At 38.6% G+C, this 25,051-nt stretch overlaps 1 protein-coding gene across 6 annotated transcripts in view; it reads right to left on the bottom strand.

Moving 5' to 3' along the window:
* The window catches only part of LOC725081 (segmentation protein cap'n'collar), a 76,230-nt gene that overhangs the window by 33,212 nt on the left and 17,967 nt on the right, over positions 1-25,051 (bottom strand). For 5 of the 6 annotated variants that reach the window (XM_006571716.3, XM_003251740.3, XM_006571717.3 and 2 more), the window contains 3 exons: positions 15,790-15,957; positions 12,234-12,309; positions 517-827 (listed from right to left, as the gene is read on the bottom strand). In XM_006571716.3, coding sequence (XP_006571779.1) covers positions 517-827; positions 12,234-12,309; positions 15,790-15,957 — 555 coding nt within the window. Of the gene's footprint in view, positions 1-516; positions 828-12,233; positions 12,310-15,789; positions 15,958-22,658; positions 22,679-25,051 lie in introns of those variants that run through there. The other variant, XM_026446160.1, reaches the window with a different exon arrangement.

Genomic DNA, 25,051 nt, shown 5'->3' on the forward strand with positions numbered 1-25,051 from the left:
TATATTTTATATTTCGTAAGAGAAGAACAGGGGAAGCGGTCATGCAATAATATTATATCTTCGATTTCTCTTCATTCGATCCATTTGCGATCAATTTCTTGTACATATATTTCTCGTCAAAGATGCGATGCGACCAATGCTATTTTGCAGAACACGTCTGAAAATGTTACAATTACGCTTCTGTTTCGATAAAAGTCGAAAATTCCAATTCCTAGCAAGGATTAAATAATTTTTTTCTTTTTAATTAAGAATAATAATTAACGTTATTCCGTTGTTTCAAAGAAAGAGAGAGAGAGAGACAACGTTCTTGAAAGTTCGAGAGTTATTGAAATTATCCAATTCCATTCCATTCTTCTCAAAATTATAATTATTCCGATGTTTGCGTTTCTACTAATTCTTTTTCTCAACATTCTCTCGACAATGGAGGAAGGAAAAAAAATATATATATACATACATACAAATGAAAGTAGCGGATAGAAAGGAATAAAATGTGGGTAAATAAAGATCGGGACAAACCTCTGATTGCGCCTCATCGAGGCCAACGAGTTGGAGTGCCTCCTCGAGATTGAATCCGTCGGGTAGATCCAAACTATCGTTGTTAAGAAGACTTTCGACGTTTGCGCTCGCTAAGAGACTACCTCCGAGCAAGTCCGAAGGAAGATCATTCTCGAGTTCTAAAGTGTCGGTTAATCCCAAAGAATCATCGGTTAATCCAGCCAACGGGTGATTGTCTAAATCTAGCGACGCTTCTCTAAGGAGGCGATCGTCCTCTTCGATCGCGTTGTTCCCGTCTCCCTCTTGATTTCCAGAATTGAGTATATATTCACCTGTGAACACAATTTCCAATTCAAGTACAACGATGGTACCTCTTCTCTCTCTCTCTCTTTCTCTCTTCAGTTTTTCTTCAAAAGGAAAGACAAAGAGTAGACAAGGAAATATGTTCGAACGTTTTGTTGAAAGAGAGAGAGAGAAAAAATAAAAAAAAACGGAATGTTACGACTTTTGTCGTGGACGACTCGCGGAAAGAAGGCACGCGATCAAATTATCGGTTGACGAAACGTAAGTAAGCGTAAACAGAATTGCGTGCCCAACGTACCAAGTCTTAAGGATCATTTAAAAATATTTAATTGCCCGCAAAATTGCATGGCATTACATTTCCCACTTTTCACATCGATCACTGTAATTCTATCGTTCATTTTCACGATCTTTAGTATTGTTGTTTCGAAATCGGTAGGGAGGGGGGAGAAAAACGTGTACAGGAGCAAGGTCGAGTTATCATTGTCTAAGAAACGAAAAATATATTACTTTGCCCGTCCAAGCCATACTTCTTCCTACGTCTCTTCTTTCTTCTTCTTTTTAATTGTAATACATTTCAACAAACTGTGCACTCGTTTATTATAAAATATATTGATTACATATTAATCATCACAAAGCATTTTAATCCTAACGATTTTACTAGCACTAGTTTTACTTTATGAATTTAATAGCAGCAGCAGCAGCCGACTTTCGAAGCGAACGAAATTAACTTCGATAAATCTACGATGCGTTACATTCATTTTACGGTCTAATTTTCGAACGTGTTACGGAAAAAAAAAAAGAAAGAAAGAAAGAAAAAAAAGAAGAAAAGAAAGGAAAGGAAAGGAAAAGAAAAGGGGGGAGAGGAAAAAAAAAGGACGGATAAAAACAGTTGCAGGACGATTCGAGGAAACCGGATTCACTGTGACTCGACTAAAACTGTTGGTCTCGAGGCGCAACACTCGAAAACTGACTAGAGCCGACGGACAGGTAAAATTTGGGAGGAGGGACGGAAAAGGAAAAAACGTAACTAATTGAGGGACAAAGGGGTGTTGTTGAGGATCCACCTGCTGGGCTCGAACAACCCCTCGATGTTCCCGCCCCACGGCCAATCGCGCGTCCCTCCTCCCGTTCTTCCTACTTCATCCCTTACGCACGCTCGGAACGCGAGCGAACGGCCTCGCCGCCTTTTCGCCTCCCGGTCCACCTCGCCGCCGTCGCTTCCCAAAATCCTTTCCTTTCGATCATTTACCTTTTTGATTCTTTCGCCGCGATATACGAGTGGAGAATCGAGTCGATCGATCGACCATCTCTCTACATAATTAATTAGCAGCTTTTTCGTAGGGGAGGAAAAAGTTGAAAGAAGAAAAGAGAAAAGAAAAAAGAGGGAGAGATTTCGAGGGACGACGAAATTATCTTTTCCTTTTTTCAGCTTCAGAGAGGCGATGTTATTAGAGATAATAATCTCATAAAATAATAATTCCCCGAAGGCTGGTCGAATGCGGACAGGTCGGGAAGTGAACGACAGGCGGGTTCGGCAAAAGAAGAAGAAGAAGAAGAAGAGGCTTTTCGTTCTTCTGCCTACTCTTCACGAGTACGGTATATATACGCGAGAACCAAGATCCCACCTTTGGGATGGCTATTACATTAACGAGTGGTGGCGGCCATTGTCTGGTCGAAATGCGGGCCAGGCCGCATTGATCATGCCCACCTATAATTTCGAAACTCCAACTACTTCTCTTAGACGGGCTGCACCATTTTTTTATTAATGTAAATTTAAAATAATAATAATAATAATAATCGGATACTCTTTTCGTTTTATTTAGGAAAGATGAAAATAGATTTCTTTTTTAGAAATACAGCTAAAAGTGATGATACAAGCTCGAGTAAAGATGTACGCGAATTTCTTTTTCCTCTTTTTTTTTCATTTTTGCTAGAAACACGAGAGAAATGGGAAAGGACAGGGATCAGGAAGAGAATATTGGGCTGTTTAAAATCCAAAGCGAATTCGCTGGATCACGGTGCGTCCGATGGCACGGTGTTGTTCGATTCCACGGCTTCTTTGAACTCGCGGCCGGCTTTTTCCACGGCCACGGGAACGTCGACAGATCATTTCTCACATTTCGCGCGCGTCTAACGATCGTTTTCTTTTTCTTCCAGCTACCCCTCGAGGGCTCGCCCTTTTTCGGATAATAATTCCTGCATTACTCGACAAAATTTTTATGCCCCCTTTCCACCTAGAAAACCTATTTTACACACTGGCGTTCCTACAACGGCTCGCTTCCTACGCTCCTCTACGCCTTACACCGGAATTCTACGGCACGTAGAATGCGCCATCACGATTGTCCTATCCTCGGATGACAAATATATCGAGGCAAATCTTATTTGCGGCCCTTGACAAAAGGGTGCCAATGACCGATACCAATGACACGCTTTCAACCGTCCCGTTTGACGTCTCATTTTCCCCCCAGGTTTCCTCGCCAGGACGTGTAAACGTCAACGCGATCCTGCTTAAAATCCTCGACGCGCACCTGGTGCGATCGTAAATATATCCCAACTCGTAATTCTTAGTCCATACTTTCGAGTATTATTCGATTACATTCGTGAAACTTATCGAATCTCGTCTCTTGTTATTTATCGTAACAAAATTTGCAATTTTCACGTTAGATATCGGTACGAAAAGTAATCAAGTTAATCCACGAACGAATTTTATTTTCCTAAATTGTCGTTTTTCCGTTATATATATGGAGAATACGAATATTTGTTAATTTTCAACGGATTTCAAACGGATCGAGATCATTTATTGGATAAGATTTATTGGCAATTTAGACAGACTTTGCTTAAGTTTCGACGTACCTTAAATCGATCGTAATCCGCGGGTAATCCACAATTCGAACGATCCACAACGTCATCACAATGTTTCAAAGTGTCAAAAATCGAAACCACCTTCGAGATTATTTTATTTTTTCCACACTGTTCACATCACACTAGGACTAACTGTAAGGAGTGAATCGCGGGTGTAAATGAGACTTTTTACCACTATCTCGACAAAACTCGCGAATACACGCGGCACTTTCTCTCCAGATAGAAAAAAAAACTGTCCTTTGACTACTCGCGAAAATATCGGGGGAGGGGGAGAAGAAGGGAGGGGAAGGAGGAGGAGGAGGAGAACTAGATCAAGAGAAGATGTTTCGAGAACGGTTCGAGAAGCTAATGAAAGCGTGGGGAAAGGATGGAATTTTGTTTCATGGTAGCGCGATTATCGCGCACGATGGGCGATCGGCGCGACCTCGGGGAGAATCACAACAACACAGCCGGCGCTGGCGGATGATTTTGATGCAGGCACAGCATGGAGTCGACTGATAGTCTATCGCGTAGCAAGGCATTGCCTAACCATGGCCAAGACGAGTATTGTGCCAGGCGACGGGTTCCCCGTTAAAAAACGGACCAATCACGACGGGGTTGGCTGTTATTCCAATATGGCTGCCACACAATGCGCGCTCCAGGCCTGGAGAGAAGGGAGGGAAGGTTTCTACCCATAATGCCATTCTCCGGCTCCCCACTGTGACCAGGGAGCGTATACCGAGTCTCGATCGGCCCGCGTGCCCACGTATCAGCTTATCCAGGGGTGCATCCTACCGACTGGTCGCCTTATCCACGCAAAAATCTCCATCGATCTTTTATCCCAACCGTTTTATCCCGTCTCCCGTTTCCGATCCATCCGATTCTTATTTTACGCTCGTTACAAATTATATGAAACGAGAATAAAGTGTATTTCCTTTCCAATATGTATATATCCGGAAAAATTAATAATCGATATATTGGTGTTGAACTAGAGTCGATAGATGATAAACACTGTAAAATCACTGCCGTTTGAAAGATCCGTATCTAAATCCTGTCAAATGCCCGTTTCTATAGATACACCCTTTATTCCCGTGTCGTCGCTCTTATTCGAATTCCGTCCCAGGATGAGCACAAGATCGTCGTGTAGATTGGATTAATAATTGCTCTCGATAATATTTTCTTAAAATAATACTTGGATAACACTTTAGAGGTAATGCAACGAATCGAGATGGAATAATCTTCGAGTACAAATCATTATATCCCCTCCCCTCGACTATCCTAGGCGAATTACGATCATCGATAAAAGTGTATATATATATATATATATGTATATATATATAGATATAACGTAACAATGCGTGCTCGATGTTGTGGAACGTTGGTGAAAGAAGCAAATCTAAAATCATCCTGTGTATAGGTACGATAAATAATAGTGGGTGCATGAACTTGTGCTTTTCCAACATTGTGGCTCGTAATATCTACCGATCTGTGCGACTTTTTCTTCGACTTCCTCCATGATGAAATGAATACGCGTCATATAAATGTTTTCGCGCACATCTTTTTTTTTTTTTTCCCCCTACGAAAGATCGATTATATCTTTTATAAATTATAAACTCCTATTCCCCCTATTGTAATCTTTGCTTCGACTCGAATTCTTCCCTATGTATTTACGCGAGCTATTTATACCATCGTTATCTTTCGCAATTCGAAATTAGAATCGTTCGTTTGCGGTGTGTTTGCGCGAAAAAAATTTGTCAAGTCTCTCATTTTTAATTTTAAATTACGCGAATGCACGCAAACGCAGTAAATGTCGAGCATCGTATTTATGCACGATATTTTTTCATATACGTGTATATATATATATATATATATATATATACGAATGTAGAAATGATACGAAAAAAAATTTATCAATTTGCAGAAATTATTAACATTATATTAACATATATCGTGTGTATTTATTATTGTATAGAATACCTATATATAACTTTTTAGAAAAAAGGAAAAAAAAAAATGAAAAGAACTTTGATTTTAAGATTCACTTTAATTAAGTTATTTCAATTAAACGGATAATATTATTTCTTTGTGTTTTTTCCCCCTTCGTAATTATCCTTTTTTTCCTTTCGCATTTACATAACGTAACGTAAATACTTTTTTCCTTCCGTTTTTTTCCTCCTTTTGAAATAATAATAGAATAATCATCTCGACGATCATCGCGTCGACGAAAGATTCGAAGGATCGAACGATCAACGATCATTTTGTCGGATTTTTCTTCGAAATATCGAACGATGACCCCAGCAATCCATCGGCTACGGAGGCGAGGCGGAGGGTATCGGCGATCGAATCGAATTGTTTGGAATAGTGGAATATCGGGTGTGAAGGCAGAGGCAAAGGATCCTAAACGTAAACGAGGTCAGAGACCTAGTTAACACCCTCGTACGCACCAGTCATTCTGGATGTCAAGTTTGCCGTCAATGAACGTTGCCACCTCATACTATGACGTTCGCTCTTCATGTTTAGCTTGCACTTTTCGTCGGCCACGCGTCCAACGAGGAGAGGAACGGTAGCCCAGTCATGCTTAGGCGGTGCATTTTTCTCGTTTCGACATTCGAAAAACTCTTCTTTCTTTCGCCGCGTTTGCTTCCGCATCCTCGTTCTCTTTGCACAGGAATCGAGTGTAATCTCGGTGACAAGAATCGAACGAGATTAAATTACCTCCTCTTTATTCCAATCGTGAAAATCTTGCTCACAGGTTTGTTTTATATAAATGTGCTTGCTTCTTCTCAAAATTCGAAGAATAATAAAATTATCGAATAAATCCGTCGCTTAAGCGATAGATCTTGCACAGAAATCGAATACAACGAGATTAAATTACCTCCTCTTTATTTCAATCATAAAAATCTTGCTCACAGGTTTGCTTGCTTCTCTTTTCTCAAAATTCGAAGAATAATAAAATTATCGAATAAATCCGTCGCTTAAGCGATAGATCTTGCACAGAAATCGAATGCAACGAGATTAAATTACCTCCTCTTTATTCCAAAATGTGAAAATCTTTCTCACAGGTTTGTTTTATACAAATGATTTTGCTTCTCTCTTCTCAAAATTCGAAGAATAATAAAATTATCGAATAAATCCGTCGCTTAAGCGATAGATCTTGCACAGAAATCGAATACAACGAGATTAAATTACCTGCTCACAGGTTTTTGTTTTATACAAATATGCTTGCTTCTCTCCAAAAAAGAATAATAAAATTATTGAATAAATCCATCGCTCAAACGATAGATCTTGCACAGAAATCGAATACAACGAGATTAAATTATTTCCTCTTTAATCATGAAAATCTTGCTCACAGGTTTGTTTTATACAAATGTGCTTGCTTCTCTCTTCTCAAAATTCGAAGAATAATAAAATTATCGAATAAATCCGTCGCTTAAGCGATAGATCTTGCACAGAAATTGACTCGTATCGTAGCGTTATATTTGTAATCCAATATGTATCTTGTTCGCAAAAGATATTTTCTAAAAAAAAAAGATGATTTTTCCTTCCTTCCTTCCTTCCTGTAAACAAGATTTTATTGAATCTTGGACAAGTGTTGCAAGTTGTCATGATACACGATTTCTCTCTCGAGACGCACGGTGGCACAGTGACCCACCCGTTCCATGACCGAACGTATTTCGAATTAATCGATCGATAGTTTCAACCAACGCCTTTGCGCGTTGTGAAGATTACGCGAGATCGCGCGAATAATCTCATCATCGGATTTCTTAACACTCGTTCGCAGGCAAGGAATCTCTCTCGACAACTTTTTACGCGAAATCCTTCTTTTTCCTTCTCTTGAGAGAAGGAATTTCTCACGGGGAGAATCGGTTGGAAAAAAAAAAAAGAAAAGAAAAAATGGCTTGATGCAATAATGACAGGTTGAAGGTCGACCGTCGAGGAGAGTGTCTAGAAAGGGCTAATGGTACTCGAAGTGACAGGTCGACCTTAACCAACCTAGTCTGATACATATCTATCCTAAATCAACATGGTTCTTCGGCCAGAAGCTCGCCATAATGCCTACCCTCCTTTTTATTTAATGTTTGGCTTTACTACGTTCTTCTCTATTCTTCAATTTGTATTTTGCTTAAGTTGAATCGCAAAATATAAACGAGAAATCTGTATAATTTCATAAAACTATATAAATAACATTGAAAAAATTATCGTAATCGAAATAATTGTTCCAAGTAAAAATCGAGTAAAAATTTTCACTTGATATAACGAAAAAAATGATACAATGAAAATCGTGACGAACTTTTGTACATCCTTGCCGAAGGCGTGTCCTTCGAAATCTCCGTCGAGCGTGATTTGTGAAAAAGAAAGGGGAAAAAAAAGAGAAAAAAATTTCAGAAAATGGAAGAAGCGATCCGGACCAGGTATAACACCACCTCTCACAATCCTTAGAAAAGTTCTATTGTATAGAGATGTAGAAGATCTTTGAAAAGTTAAAACGGGTGCCGAAGAGAAGACGTCTCACCACTTTTCGCTGCTATAATTCGATAATTCCTGCTTCAATCTTCCCAACTTTTAACGTTTCGATCCAACGATCGAAAAATATCTCTAGCGTGAAATCGACCAAGGAGATTAATCTTTCTTCGATGAATCGCTTTCGTCGGAATCGATTTTTATCTATACGATTTTAATACGAGAATAGGAAGCTACTATAATTCGTTACGTAGATAAATAATATCTTATTTACACGAGTGAGTATCACGATAAAAATTCCAAGTCGTGTCGCTTCGAAACGGTTTTATTTACAATTTCGAATTTCCTATAGAAATATAGGAGAAATATATTCGAGGTTTCTTTCAAATATACGCGAGTTCTGTCGTATATTTTCATCCCTGAACTCGTGGAAGCGCCCTCCCGAATTCATTCCGTGAATCCGTGGCTCCGTGCAACGAGCCACGATATGAGTAATGATGCGTGCTCGTGTTACAGGGGTGGATATGGCAAGTCATGGCTCCGAGTATCCCTGTAACCCCCGATACGTAGGCTCACCAACCAGCTGCCCCCAAATACGTCACCCATGGGGGTTCCTCGCTCAAATACCCCGACTAACATGGCGGAACGCACACGATTCCAAATATTGATTCCCTCTTGGGGATTTAACGACGACTCGAAAAACCGTTTCCTCCATCTTCAAATTTCCTGACCAGGAAGATAACTTTGAGAAAAATAATTTCATTAAATTTCAAGGAAATTTTTACGTTTTATCGTTGAATTTTCATGAAAGTTTGATGAAGGTTTCTTTCTTTTCTTTTCTTTTTTTTTTTTTTTTTGTTGAAATAACTCGAGCAAATATTACACGTTTCTGGGGAAAATGAAAAAGCTGGGTAATTTTTACATTTTTTTCATTGGCTCCGGAGCAAAAATCTTGGAAAGGGTCTGTTCTCAATTCCGTATCCACTTTGGATGAAATTAGTCACGGTTGTTGCCACGCATCGAACCACTCGGATATTATTTTTTTCTCTCTTTGTGAGCGCTCGTGACGAATCGAAGCGGAAATTAATACAACACTGGAAATAAATTGCATTCGATCGCTCTTAATGTTTCTTGCTAATTTTATCGTACATATTGGAGGAAAGTTATATCCTCAAATGCAAAAAATTGCTTAAAAAAAATATTTAAAATCTATAACGCATACGTCGTAAATATATTATTGTCGAAAAAAAATAACATCCTTATTATCCTCATTATGGCATACAATTATTCGTAATATTGTCAAAGATTATCTATAAATTGTTAAGATATTTTTATAAATAAATAATTTCGCACGAAAGTATTTTACGAAAAGATGAAACGAGATATTCTATGAAATTTAAACAAAAATTGTTCGAAGTGTAATAATCGTCTAATTTTAATAATCGATCAATTTGGATTTTTATTTATTTCTTACAACAGAAGAGAAAACACGTCCGTAATGAAATGCGCGCACACGCATGGCGGATTCGGCCATACTTTCACGATCTTTCCCCCTTGAGATTTCTGTCGTCCACGCACGAATACGCACTATGCACCGCCCGCGCACGTGGCAAATGTTCCATTTTACGTATACTCACGCATGCGTTTCCTACCTCGTTTCCCCACCATTCGCCAATTCTACTTCTATCCTTCCCCGATCTACCAGCCCGACCATTCTCTTCTCTCTGCCTCCCGTTCGATTCACAATTGTATATTTACAATTACACGAATCCCAATTCTACCTAATTACTCGACAAAATCCTTTGTCTTATCAAAAATAAATAAGAGAAAAGAAAAGATCGAATCTCTGTTATATCTAACCTAACCTAACCTATTCACATTCGATTCTGCTTCGATCGAATTCGATCCGTTGAAAATCACGGATAACTCTACGTGTATATTATCGAACGGAAAACGTTAAACGAAAGAACGGAGAGGAGGAAAGAAGAAAGATCGCGTTGATCGAAAGGGAAGGTGGGAGGCGGCGCGCCCAAAAAGCGAGTTCGTGGCTGTTCGAGACAATGCTATGATAATTTATTCCTCGGATATAAACTTTTTACGAGATCCACGCCGTGTAATCCATCATGCTTCGTCAAATTGGTACAAGTACTTAGTTCGACGGTATCATAACGAAACACACCTTTTTCTTCGTCGCACTCGAAGGACGACTTTTCACGAAACCGCTAAGGGGGCGAGATAAACCGAGTGATAGAGTAAAGCGATTCGCGTGAATTCCCTTCCTCGAGATACGATTACGTGTTGCGAATAAATTTACATGCAATCTCGACACATCCTTTCGAACTGTAACTCGGCCTGCAACGATATATATCGTTTTGCAATTTTTTCATCGGTCAAGATGTTTATTACGCCGTCCGATTATTCACCGAAGTGCACTGAACTTTTTACTGTGCATAACGTAACCCGCGCTCTAATGAATTATTTGTCCATTGATCAGATAAGGTTTCGTTCTTGGAGGAGGGAGGGTAAGTCCGTTGCGTGTCATTTTTTTTCCACCACCACATATACACATTTTCTTACCTTACTCGTTCAACGAGGAAACCAGAGTGCAATGGTTTAAATTGTTTGCAATTGTGATCGTGCCGAGTTAAGCGATAAACATATTTTTTTCTTCCTTTCTTTCTTTCTTAAAGGTCCGCATCTCGGTTGGAAACCGGCGCTCGTTATTCTCTATTTTCTCTTAGCAAATCTTAAAGAATAGCGGCGCCCAAGGAATTTGTGCTTTCTTTTGTCGAGCGACTCATTAATCACACAATGCCGTACGTCGAGTCGATCCATCGACGACCAGATAGCCGCGTAATGAGCTCCGCTGCTCTTGTTAGTCTGCCTCGACGCTTTGTAAAACCAACTTATTATTGCGGAATCGAATTAATTTACTACATACGACGTTGGGGGCACGTTTGCGTTGTCCAAACTAGCAAAACTCGAAAATTTCGACGAGACTTCTTCTCGTCCCTTTCCAGACAAATAATAATAAATAAATTTCAATAATATCGCGTTCGAAATCGGATAAATTCGTGTTAAAAACATAGGGCGAAATAATTATTGGAAAAATGTTTGGAAGATTCTTTTTTTAGAAAATAAGAAAAAAAAGGGGGAAGAGAGGATACGCCGACGTTTAAAAAAAAAAAAGGTTTTAACGAGCGAACCTTCGTCAAGCGTCGATACGAAACACGACGTAGAGTGGATCGCTAGGCGCACTCTCTGCTCGCCGCGACGCGACGCAAAGTAATTAAATGCAGAGAGAGAAGAGAGGAAAGCCGAGGCGAGCGCGAAGGGCTGCTGCGGGATGGTGGGGCTGGGAAAGGTAAGGGAGGGAAGAAGAAGGCAGCGAGGGCGTTCCTGCGAGCCACTCCCCGGCCCACGCTGCCTCTTTCTCGATCCCGTGTGCTCATCTTCCAACCGCGCCTCGTCGTCTTTTATTCACCGTTTCTCTCCCTTTTCTTCCACTTCTTCCTATCAAAAGTGTCTCGATAAATTATTTTCACCTCGTCGCCCGACTCGTGCTCGTGCATTCGATGCATCGTTTCTTCTTTTTTCCCCTTCTTTCCATAAAATATCACGCGACACTCGCGAGGGAAATTTGTCCCATCTTGTCGGAGCGATAATATTTCTTGTTTCTGTTCGTCTTTTTTAATTTTATAAATAAAAATTGGCCGATTTTTGCTACCGAATTACCGATCGACGAATAGATTATACAGGTTTCGATCATTCGACTCGCGAAAGGCGCGGCGGATCGCAGCTTTAATTCGACACGGTTCGTATAGAAGGAACTATGCGAATTGAACGTAACGCGTGATACAGGTATTGGAAAGTGTATTCGATATTCGAGCGGTGTTTTTTCATTAATAAAGATCGACAGGAAAATCGAGCGTCTCGAATCAGTGCGTAAACGTATTTATTTTTCTTTCTCTCGAAACTCGTTTAAGAAACAATTATTCTCGATTTATAAATGTGAAAATGTATAATTTAGAATATTCGATATTTAAAAATTCACGCGTAAATTTTATCGAATAACGTGCATGCCGATCTTTTCAACTTTTATCCTCGAGATTATAAAATCAATTTCCACTTACCGGTCTCGAGATCAATGGTGTAAGGGAGGCCTGCCCATGGATCGTCTTGCGCTTCGTCGTATTCCTTTGTATCCTTCTGCAAACGAAACATCATGGAACCTATTTGTTAGAGAATAAACTCTATCCAACTTTTTACGATAATTACGATAAAAAAGAAAAAAGCTTAGATATATCTTTGTACCAGAGATTCCGTCCGCGATCGGCAATTTTCATTTTAAAAAACGATCGAAAGGGGGGGGGGGATTCGATGAAGTCATTTTCGAATTTAGAGGAGCGCTCGAAACGTGGCCGTTTCGTTGATAATGAAAGGAGCGAGAACGACGGCTCGCAACAATGGTTGAATTCACTCGTCGGATGGCATCCGAGACCGTGAAGGTCGAGGATCATAGAGACGTCATAATCAAGAAGAAGCTAACGGCAACGGTGAAAAAGAAGCGAAGGGTGCTCGTATATAGGCGAGACCATAGGTTGGCCGCGCGTTATATACGGGCTGCAGTGAAATGAGTTTAATGAAAATAGCATTGTACCCGATCATTAATCATACCGACTCTCCGATAGTGGTTATCCAACCATTCCCTTTTCTCTCTCTCTCTCTCTCTCCCTTTTCCGGACAACGCTCTTCATCCCCTTTCTATTGCTTCGCTCTCTTTTTCGCCCGGCGTGATGTATCGTCGTTGAGAGGTGCGTTGTATGTACGAAGCTTATGAATACACATCGGATCGAACAACTCTCGCGAGGACGAAGCATCCAATTTTCCAAATTTCTTCGATCCAATCGCGATCGTTGTCTCGCCGAATTTATTCGATTCTGCTTCTCGATCGAGAATCCGTATCGAAATCAATGGGTCCAGATTATTGCCGAGTCACGGTTCTACCAATAATTCGTAACCCGTCGAATCCTTTCATCCTTATTCTATGCATTCTATGAAATTGATAACTTTAGAATATACATTTCGAATATTATATATCGTAAATAGAATTTGTCTCGAGCTATTATCGTTTACTCGAGGGAAAGAGAGACAGAGAGAGAGAGAGAGAGAAGGAAAGAATGATAGGCGTGGAATTTTACAAGTTTGGAAGCGATATCGAAACGCGATAGGTGTAACGGACAGAGAGCGCCACCATTTTATCCCTAAATTTCAGCCGACAGAAACAAGGGAAGGGAAGAGAAAGGAGGGCCGAACCCACTTCGGTTCGCTAGGCGCGTTTTCAATTTCCAGGGCCATCAATACGTCCCACGGAATCCCCCTGCTCCAATCTCTTTGCCCCTTCTCCCTCCCCTCTCCCGCTTCCCCTGTCCTTTTTTCTCGCCCGCGTCCCGCGGCCAACCGGCTTTCTTCCGCTTCTCACCCTAACAACTCTTCCTTCCAACGTGCTTTATCGATGCCGCCCCCTCGCCACCCTCCAGGGATGCTGTAAGTACATCTATCATTTCGACCAACCACCCTCCGCGCGGTTGCATCCCGTCGACCAACCAAAACGCTATATATATATATATTTCGATGTTTCTCCACGAATACATTTTCCTCCCTTCCTCGCCATTCCAGCCGCCATCGAATATAATGGAACGAGAATGTACACCGCGAGTATCTTAACGTTGTTTTATCCATTCCAGGATTGATGAATCGTAAATCTGTCATCGTGGCGAGCGCAGATCGTTTAAAATCTTAGGGGAAATTAATTATTCGTTCGTTCGATTGAACGTAACGCCTATGTAAGATAGATTTTTGGATTTTATATTGAATCGAAGATAAACGATGGAAGATCGTGTATTGTTTCAGTCGGAAGGGATGGGATTATTTGGGGGAAAGAAAGAAGGATTTCAATCGGATTTTTAAAACAATTCGAAGGATGAAAGGTGGAGACAATGAAGAAAAACGAGCAAAGAATGGAATCCTTTTTTTTCTTCTTCTTCTTCTCTCGAGAGAATTCTTTGGATCGATGCGTTCGATTTCGATCAGGATCGAGGATATTCCCCGTATTATTGAACCCTCGAGCACGGCGGTGCGCGTTCACAAAGGTGGAGGAACCCGTAGGAACAATACGGAGAAAGAGGCCGAAAGATAGGGATGCGAGAAAGGAATCGAATAGAGGGGAGGGGAAGAAGAGAGAGAGAGAAGAGGGAGGAAGGAGAGGAGAGGAGAGGAGAGACGAGAAGAGAAAGAACGTCGAGAAGTCTGATGGGTTACCCGCCCAGAACGTCGTGCAACGTCATTGTCGGTGACCATAGTATGGATGAGCTCTCGTTCGAATCTCGTGGATACTTAAACGCTCGCTTCGCGTTCATCGACTGAGACGCGTCGGATCGAGGAAATGGACGTTGGAAAAAATTGTACGGTATATAAGAATAGAAAGTGAATTGAATCGGGGCCGATCGGGGACGACGCAGACAGGCACAGGATTTTATAGTTTCTTCGAGGGAAATTATCGCAACCGTTGAGGGCAAGATACAAAGGAATCGGTGATTAAATGAAATTCATTGAACCGAACTACGCCTGTCGATGTATATAATCGATGTACAGAATGATTCATCCTCCGATGTTAATCATTTCATTTGCCGTTTTACACGCTTCTTTAATTTCTCGTGTGAGCGGTTATTAGACTTGCAACTCGCAACGCAAAGTTGTATCAATTTTGTGCACGATATCTCGTTGCAGATAACAAAGGGAAGAGACGTTTCGAAATTTCGTCAATATTCAACTATTCTCACGAGGAATTTAAACGAAAGATGAGAAACTAATAGTTTGGTAAATTATATCGCAGGTTGATTGATTCTTTCTAATCTCTTTGCTGTCTACCAGAACGTGGTGGCTTCCAAGGATTTGCAGGATTTACAGTTCGATCGATTGACCAGGATTGGAGAGCGCGTAGATTCGAACAAAAATAGACTCGAAAAAAAGGGAAGAAAATTATGAAAATCGATTATTCGAACGGGATAAACGCGAGTATTTATTTTCCAAGACGGGATCGACTTTTATACGAAGATGAAACGAGTGGAAAGATTGTAAGGAGATAGCCACCCCGAGTGTCGAATTCTTCTGTTAGTCCAACGAGCGGCGTCACTTTTGTTTGATGCCTCGCCGTCGACTTCACGACCGATCGATACCGATCTATCGACACGGATCGCTTACCTCTCGTCCTCCTATCCTCCTCGAGTATTAATACGATCGAATCTTTCCATCTTTTTTTTTCTTTATCCTTTTTTTTATTGTTTCCGTCATCGAGACATCCGCCCGATAATTTCCGCCGATTAAACGTCTTTGAAAATCTTTACGACAAGTTTAAATAATAAAGGCTGGACGTCGAAACGGAATTGTACGAATTTGAATGACACGTAAGAGAAGAAAATGTGAAAGTAAGTGTACGAAACTCGATAAACAATAAGTCATTAGTCGTTAATTGCGGCCTGTAAACGGGAGAAAGCGACGCAGATTGATCAAAAGTTGATTTCGCGATTTGAAGTCGTTGCGAAAGATCGATTGGTTCGATTAAAAAAAAAAAAAAAAGAAGAAAGAAAAGGAAAGGAAAAAAGTTGGTAATTACAAATATTTACAAACCTCTTCGTTGCTTCCATTGATCGCTTCTAAAGCTTTTAATTTTTCGATCTCATCGTCGCTTCCCTTCTCCACCGTGGACAACTTCTTGGTCGCCGTGGTAGTCGGTTCCACCAACGTGAATCCCAGATCCACGTCTTGCTTCCAAAGCACTTCGATCAAATCCATGTCCTGAAACGATACACGATAAAAATAAAATTTAATAAAAGAATTTCTTTAAAATTTATTATCTTCGACTCAAACTCGAATTCTTTTACTCGAATCTTTTTTCGAAAAGAATCGTCATTCTCAGTTTTACTCTCCAGTTTGGATATACACGTTTCTTAAATCGATGGAAACCGATCGCGAAAAATAATCCAACATTTTCTCGTCTCGTTTCACGCAGGCGAGTTAATAATAATAACGAGGCGATCGAGTTGTTCGAAATCAAAACGATTCGATTCATTTTTGTTGCGGCCGAGATGTCCCTCGCAGGGAGTCCCATCGACGAGCGTGTGTACAAAAGTGCATGATTAATGATGCCGAGTATCGATGATGCATCTCGAAACTCGGATGAGATCGGGAAGGAGAAGAAAGAAGCTGGGAAAAAGGACGAATCGCGTGACGGGGCACAATTGGCAGGACAGCTGGCCCCGTAGCTTTTAATTGAGCCAATTTCGCCGAGTTCGTATTCAACCTCGTTAACTAATCTACAGATTTTCTTCGCTAATTTAAAACTTGGCCGTTATTACCCTCTGTGCGAGAAGGGTAGACTGTGCACATTATCGACACTAGTACACCTAGCGTAATTAGATTTCGCGATTTAATTCGATTCTCTTATCTCGTTAAATTAGAGTTATCTTTCGAGTAGACAAGTGAGAAAAATATTCGATAGGTATTCGAAGAAACCATCCTCGATGTAATATAATTTCATGGAAATTCGATTAGAGGTGAATCAGTGGACGATCAAAAATAGAATGAGATTAGCTTTGGAATTAATCTTAATTTATCCGTAATTTTAACGCGATTCGGAACTTGGCCGAGTATTGTAACGTTTGTTGTGCACGATTTGGCGGATCGAAAATTACTCGGCCGAGCGTGTAATTCGATGCGGCGAAGGAAAGAAATGGAGGACGCGATGAAAAAGAGAGGCAGCGTGGGTGTGCATACGATGTCGGCCATGTTGGAGAAACACAGCGGGATATCCGCCGCGCCCACAGAGCCCGACTCGATCGACGTTGAGTTCGTCTCGCGCATTTCACCTGCCACCACTGCGCGCCAATCGCATTTACCTACGCCTTTAATTTTTATTCCATTATTCCATCGACAACCTCTCTCTCTCTCTCTCTTTCTTTTTCGTTATCATTCGTTATAATCAAGTTAATAAAATTTGTAGTAAAAGCGACACCGATCTTTCGGTAGAAATGGTTCGAAAATGCGACATGGAAAGAATAAGAATCCTGGTATCGAGATCTTAATTAGTTATCTCGAAAAATATTTTCCCGCCCGATTGTTTCTTCGTCTCGGAATAACAGGTGTAACGATCTCTTCGATCGATCTGTGTTTCGAAGGGAAAAGACTTTGCTTCTGCGGGACACGAGCCGATGACTGTACGTTTTATAACTTACTGCATCGAATGTCGATCATACAACACCGTGATAATGTAATTACTCTCCCCATTGTCGCCGATGACAACGAGTGTAGGCCAATCTTCTCCAATAATCAAACATTTCTTCGCGGAAACGACGAGTTGTGGTATACGAGATCGATTACGTTCGAACGAACTTTACGATGTTTGATCGATCATGGAATCGGTTAAGTCCTCTGCAAATAACTTACGATATTGCGTAATAATATTTTCCAAAAATATTAAAGAAAAATATAGATTCGACTTTTATTAAATAGTTTTGGCGAAGTTTGGAAATTTTTTTTTCTTTTTAAGTTAAGAAATAGTAATTTTAAATGTTCCATTAAATTATAAAATTACTGTTGTTGCAACATTGTGCATTACGGGAAACGTATATCGCACAAAGTGTATAAATAAAAATAAATTTATTGATTATTTATCGATATTGATATTTACTCGAAATCTTATCTATTATTTACGTGATTAATAAAGAAACGATAATTAATCGTTTTATCCGTAATACCTCGTTTGATCTTAGAAATTAAAGATATGAAATTGTAAGATATTGAAATCTATCGAATCAATTTTGTTGTGAGTAATAATCTCATCAAAAAAAAAAAAAATGTAAAATTTTTAGACAAGATATTTTTAATTTATTAATAAAGTGATTGACAAAATGGATAAAAATAATTTTTTTATTTCGTAAAAATTAATACTTGTCATTTTATTATATTCGTTGTATGTATCCTTATAAAGAACGATCGAAATACAACGTTTTACGACGTTGTAAGTAAATAAGTGTTATAAACTTCATGGTGATTCTCTTTCCTATAAAACCGCTACTGTTCAAACGTGACATTGCGATTCCTTTATTTTTTTTCACGCGATTTTTCTTCACGCGTACTCTTCTCGGTTCCGCTTCGCAATTTGCTACTACAATTTCCTTTTTTTTTTTTTTTTTTTTTTTTTTACTACAATTGTTATTTCAATATATTCCACGCAACTTCTTCGATCGATAATTCTATCGCTATTTCGCTTTATCGCGTTCGTTTTAATACGATTCGAACGAATATATTCGTTGTTTCGACGCGTTGTTGTCGATATTTGATCAAAATAAAACGGCCGTGTATACGATTCCGCAGGGCGATTAAAGACAATAATGCGATAAGAGATAATGTAATATCGATAAATAGTATACGCATACGTTCGTATATCTGATAGCAAAATCGCAATTTCGAGTAATACTCGAAAATTACATGTTTGCATACCTTTTTTTCTTTTTTTTTTTTTTTTTTCTTATATCTCGAGCGTTTATATGTTACAGGGAAAAAATAATTTCTCTATCGTTACTCACGAATACGAAAACGTTGAAGTGGGAAAAAAATTTTTTTAAAAAGAACCTCGCCACAAGATGAATTATATTCGTCGGAACAGTAAGCGAGGAAGTTGGAAAAGTGGGTTGTTGCTGGTAATAAGTAATCTTTACAAATTTATCGGTAATCTCGTTATGGCGTAACGCCACCTCTCTGGCCGCCCTTCTTCCCTACCTTTCCACGCTTGTTGTGCGTCGAATCTTAAAACGAACGACGCACTTCTTCTCGGTGAACCTGTCAAGACGTTACCTGGCTTTGGACGATAAATAGGCCTAATGGTGGCTCTCTACCGTTAGGTTGACCACCTATTATCCTCGATTTTCACGCCACCCTTTCGCTTCCATTTCGCTTCCAAAAATATACCCGCAGACGGGTTACCTCTACTTCTCTCGTAAACAATGATCAAATCATCTAACATCATTTCAATCCCAATTTTTGTCAATTTTATCCAAATCGGAGGAAATCAAAAATGGTGTTCAATTTATATAATTTATAAGAATTTACAAGAATCGTACGTTTTTCTTAGTATAAAATCCCCGGTATTTCCAGATATTTATCGTTATAAATAATGTATTAGAATAAAATTGATGTGGATAAAAGCCGTAAGTAATTTGTAAATATTGCGAGTGTTGGCCGTTAAATTTCCATTGCTAAACGTATGTATATATATATATATGTATATATGGTTATACAGTTTGATACAACGAAAAACTCTCACATGCATATTTATTAGAAGAACAATAATAAATTGTGCGAAATTCAATCAGATTGAAGATGCGCGAAGTGAAGAGTTGAGAAGGTAAATGAAAAAAATTCTAGCCAAGGATCTTTCTGCACTGGTTGCGAAGGCGACGACTTGGCCGTGAATAAAAGGAAGGAACCGTGGCAAATGATGTTTCCGCAAATCTTGCCTTGCTTCTTCTGCTAAATTACTTATCGTTGGGTATTCGCGTAGTTTAGAAATAGTAGCTTTGGACATTTTGCGGTAGACCGAGATAGACACTGACCGCTAATGGGTCCCATGGGGTCACGCCTACCTATCCTCTCCCTTCTTTCTTCAACAAGGAGACCCGTTTTTCCATACCACTTACCATTGTTCGGATTTCGTGAAAAGTAATTGGGATGTAAAAGGGAGCGAGAATAAAGAGAATTTCGAGGATCAAAAATCTCGAAGAATATCGTCGCGTATTGTTCATTAATTTGAGAGAAGAATTTCGAGAATCGAAAACGAGCAAGGATTAAGCGAGGAGAGATCTATCTAATCGATCATTGAACGCTGAGAGATCGAGAATGTTGCAGAGGACATTTTGTTAAAAAAAAAAAAAAAAAGGAAAATTGTCCCGTTAAACGATTGAATCGCTGCAAGGTTGATTAAAAAAATTGAGCAACTTTCTAAAGGCCGAGCGCGGGTTGCAAAGAGAGAGAGAGAGCGCGAGAGAGGAGATTCAAAAGCATAAAGCATTAATTTCCTGGTTTTAATTAATGCGTCGTGCACGCAGCCGTACAGTAATGGCGGCTGAACCGTCCTACCAAGAGGGGATAAAGGAGGGAGGGGGGGGAGAGGGAGGCGCGGCTAAAAGGGGAATTTGATTAATGATCCTGCAGGATCTGGGACGCGGGGAGGGAGAGAGGAAGCGTATCCTAGGGGACGCCTGTCTTGCCGCAGAGCAACCGATCACTACCAGAACGTACCTCCTCTCTCTACACGGAACACATTTTTCACACTTTTTCAATACATTTTTGCGTTCGATATTTTCGAAAAATAGTTTCCACCATTTATTTTTCCTGCTCCCTTAAAATCTCTCTAGATAAAACTTCATTCTTCAAAGATTCGTCTTTGCTTTTCCACCAAGGATCCACGCTTATCAAATCCAAAATAGATCGAGATCTTAGGTAAGTAAACTTTTTCTAAAAATTTAATGAAATGAATATCGAAATATTTAGTAGACGCGTGTAATAAACTCGTGGATAATCGAGAAAGAAGAAGATTTTGAAGAATTGGCGCGTCGTTTCATCGACGAATCGTTTCGGGAAGAGAAAAAAAAAAAAAAAAAGAGGAGAAGAGATGATCGTCCATCGGAAGAGAAGCGAAGAAAAATAGTTTGGCTATCGACGCGATGGGAGGGAGGCCAGCCCCTATCTCGTGGCCCATCGACGTATCATCGATGTAATTCGTATAATGTATCCACGCACGACTGGGGAGCGGGGGGGAAGGGGGGAAAGAGAAAATAGGAGAGGGCGATGCGTACTTATACTCGCTTGTATATCGAAGGGCGGTGCGTGTACAAAGGGAACGGCAACGACGCCGTCACGAAACGTTCGCTCCGGACAGGGGCGTCCCTATCCTTCTCTCTTCCTCTTTTCCCAACCTTCGATATCGCCGGCCACGTATCCACGAGGTGTACCGCCAAGCCCATGTATTGCGTATTATTCTTTTTTCGTTTTTTTTTTCTCCGCTCGAGTGCGAAGCGAGTGCAAGTGTCGTCGAAACGATTCGCGATTATTTGTAAAGAGAAAAGAAAGAAAGAAACGCAAGCGTCTGTGGAAAAATGGAACGATCTATAAATTTTATTAGAATCGATCGATCGTAGTAATGTCATTCGCTTTTTATCGTATGTGTTTTTCAAGAACACTTCGAACTTGTCATACTAATGTCTATATTTAAAGTCTAACGTGTGTTATCTTATCTATGTATATGACCATTTGAATTTAATTATACCATGGATATATATATATATATATTTCAAAGGATCGACTTGAAATATTTATCGAACAACGTGAAAATTATGGAAAATTACATCAAATTTTTAATATAATTCGATCCTGCGAACTGTGAATATATTTTAAAACTGATTAATATAAATTATACGAAATTATATATAACTTTATAATTAATAATACGAAAGAAAAGAGTGGACGATTTCTCGAAAGGAAAATACATTTCTAAATGTTATCTAAAAACATGTTTATAGACGTACATTATAGTTATCGTGTGATTAATAATATCAAACGAATAATTTACAATTGTCTTATACATAATAATGAATAAAAGAAATTCTTTTTTTTTTTTTTTTTTACGATAAAAATTCGAGCAATAAATACCTACGAGATATAAAATGAAATAGATACGATTTAACGACGATAAATATACAATAACAAACTCGTTTCCTTTTCTATATTTAAAGTATTTAAAGCAGATATTTCTTTCTTTTTTCGCATATTTTTTACCCCTTCTTCGTTAGAAATGATCATTAACGATAATTAACATGTCTTACCGTGTACAGCGCTTCCGCGAAAATTCGTAAAAACGTGATTTTTCGATCGAATCGGGAACAAAATCCATAGATCCAGCGTTCATTTTTCCCGAGAGATTATCACGCGATCGATTCGAAGCTTGTAATTACGCGCGGAAGAAAACCGGTCTTGCGATTTCACGACGGACGCCTTCGCTTGGTTATGGCCGCCATTAGTGCAAATACCATTCCGAACTGTCAGACTAGCCGAACTAATCACTCCGTGTCCCCCTCGAACAATATACTTTCGAAAGCGTTAATTATTTGTACCGACTCGATGCACGCTTTTCGCAATTCACGCACTATGATAATTTATTCTAACTTTGCCGTATACTAATTTCGATACAGCGACGATATTTTCCTTTCTTCCGAAAGAACGATTTCTTTTCCTTATTAATCCACGGAGATTGATTTCTCACTTTGGTAAAACACAAACGCGTACGTGAATTTTATCGAGATAAACATGGAATATCGATAAAAAAAAAAGAAAAGAAATATTCAAATTTATAATTTTCGTAATAATTACAGTACATATTCGTGTTAAGAAAGATAATATTTGCAATTGCGACCCGATTCTAAACTAATATATATAATACTTACTTGGAATTGGATAATACGATCTAACGGCAATTGTTACGCGGAACGATTATCGGCGCGAAGGATCGTGAAAAGTCGTGGAATATCCAAGAAACTGTAGAAAACGAGCAGATGTTTGCGGCGCTTTGATTCGCGGTGAGCCGCCGCGCTTCTGTGAGAATGAAACGCGGGGAACCGCAGTCTATGCGGTACATGTCCGCCGCGAACAAACTGCAATTCACGATGTAATCTCTAGGGAACGGGCATCGATCACACGGAGATCCGTTGCTCCGTGTCAAAATATTTCCACAAACTTCTTTTTCGAACACCCCTCGAGAACGAAATCTCTCCGATTCCGTCCCAACTTCGCCCCTGCAAATTTTGCATCTATCTCTCTCTCTCTCCTCTTGGACGACTTCCAACGACGACCGATATTCACGTCTGTGATTTCATCTATTATCGTGTATCGCGAAAATTTAATTGATTTTAGTAAAATTAACGTGTCTAAGAGATACTGTTTTAAGGATCATTGCATTTAGTGGAATGGAATAATTTTCGTATGGTGAAAGAAAAGAGAAAAAAGATAAAAATGTAAAATGATATTACGATGTAATTATCATGAGCAGCGATTATTTTGAACAAACAGATAACTTGTTGTTATGCTATAAATAATGATTTCTCCAAAATAATTTTAAACCTATAATGATTATTTTTAATAAATGTTGTATAAACGATAAACCATTATTCCTTACGTTGATGCATCTGCTTAATTGAGAAAATATATCTGATAAATCATATGGATTTCGCGTTATTTTATTTCAATACACGATTAAATTAAACTTATTTATTACGTAAATTATCATTTAAATATCTATATATATGTATAACGTAAGTAACATAGACATAATTATTGTATCCATTTAATATCTTATATCTTCTTAATATCTTAATATCTTAACATCTATTGTATGTATATTTCTATGCATAATAATTGTTATATTATTTATTGCTTCAACGTTAATGCCAAGAGAATTTTAATAAATTCGTACAAATAAATATTATACGTTTTTACAAAATAAATTATGATTGTATAATTCGTAAATCTCTTTGTTCTACAATTCAACTATATTTATAATTCGACTTGTTGTGATAAAACGAAAAAATCTATATAAAAAAAGTATCGAGAAAGTTAAAAAAAAAAAATTTTCTAAAGATGTAAAAATATAATAACAATGAAATTTATGAAATGTAACGTGTGATTCTTCCTTGTATTTCTTATGTGCTTCAAGGATAATTTTATCGCATAAAAGGAAATAAAAACTGTTCGTATAAACACATTTTCTATTTAAATTTCTTTGAGCAAGATTTATGCGGATTTCGATGGAAGCAAATAATTAAAATTTCATCCAATTATATGTACTAATAGATCTCGATATTCAACACAAAATAAAATAAAATTTTGCATCTAATTTCACAAGTATTTCCTATTACAATTAGCGCAATATATCATCAACGAAAAATTTATTCTTTCATAATCGAGAAATGACAAATACACGATGCATTTATCAATTGCGATTCTGTTGAAATTTTGAAATAGCTACGTAATATTAAAGAATGAATTCAAATGGAAAAGAAGAAGTAAAATAATAAGTTAAAATAATAATAATACTTATATTTATGTGAACTCTTTTCTTCGTATAATAAATCTATCCTTGAAACGGTTTCCATATTACGAAACGCAATGTTAATTGAAAAGATAAGTATGCATACAAGATAATAAAAGTTTCATCTCTTGAATTGCGAGTTATTTTTCCGCGTGCACTTTATGCAACTTTAACAAATAAAAAGTGAAGAATTTGAGCGAACAGGGGAAAAGAGATAAAATATGTCGACGTTTATCATTTTATGGTTCCACTGCTTTCTTGTTTCACGCTTTCGTTTGTTTCCTCTGCTTGAACTAATTAGTCACCATGCCAAAAAAATCTTGTTTTACAACCGGCTTATTGACACTCGGCTCGTCGTACAAATATTTCTGACCGTTCATTATTTTATCTTCGATAGATCTGCCTTTTTTTAGATAAGAAACTGCGATTATTACGAATACTTTTTCTTAATAATATTGGAGATTACATCGACTATAACAAAAATAGCAAACACGTATTTCTTTATTTACTTAGATAGATATATTTTTGCTACATATCACAATACCTTCGCGCATATCACGAGTGAATAAAATGCATTTACTATGTTCACGTAAAATTTTTTTGTAACGGATATTAGAAATAAAGGTGGAAAACTGATCTCATGTTACGTTCGCTTCGCGAATAATATAATAGCTTAAAAATATATCCATTATTTCTAGATTTGAATCGTTTGTGAAAATATAACACTCGTTCTGTCTATCTCTTAACTGCGAT

Source organism: Apis mellifera, linkage group LG1 (assembly GCF_003254395.2).
Source record: "Apis mellifera strain DH4 linkage group LG1, Amel_HAv3.1, whole genome shotgun sequence".
NCBI lineage: Eukaryota > Metazoa > Arthropoda > Insecta > Hymenoptera > Apidae > Apis > Apis mellifera.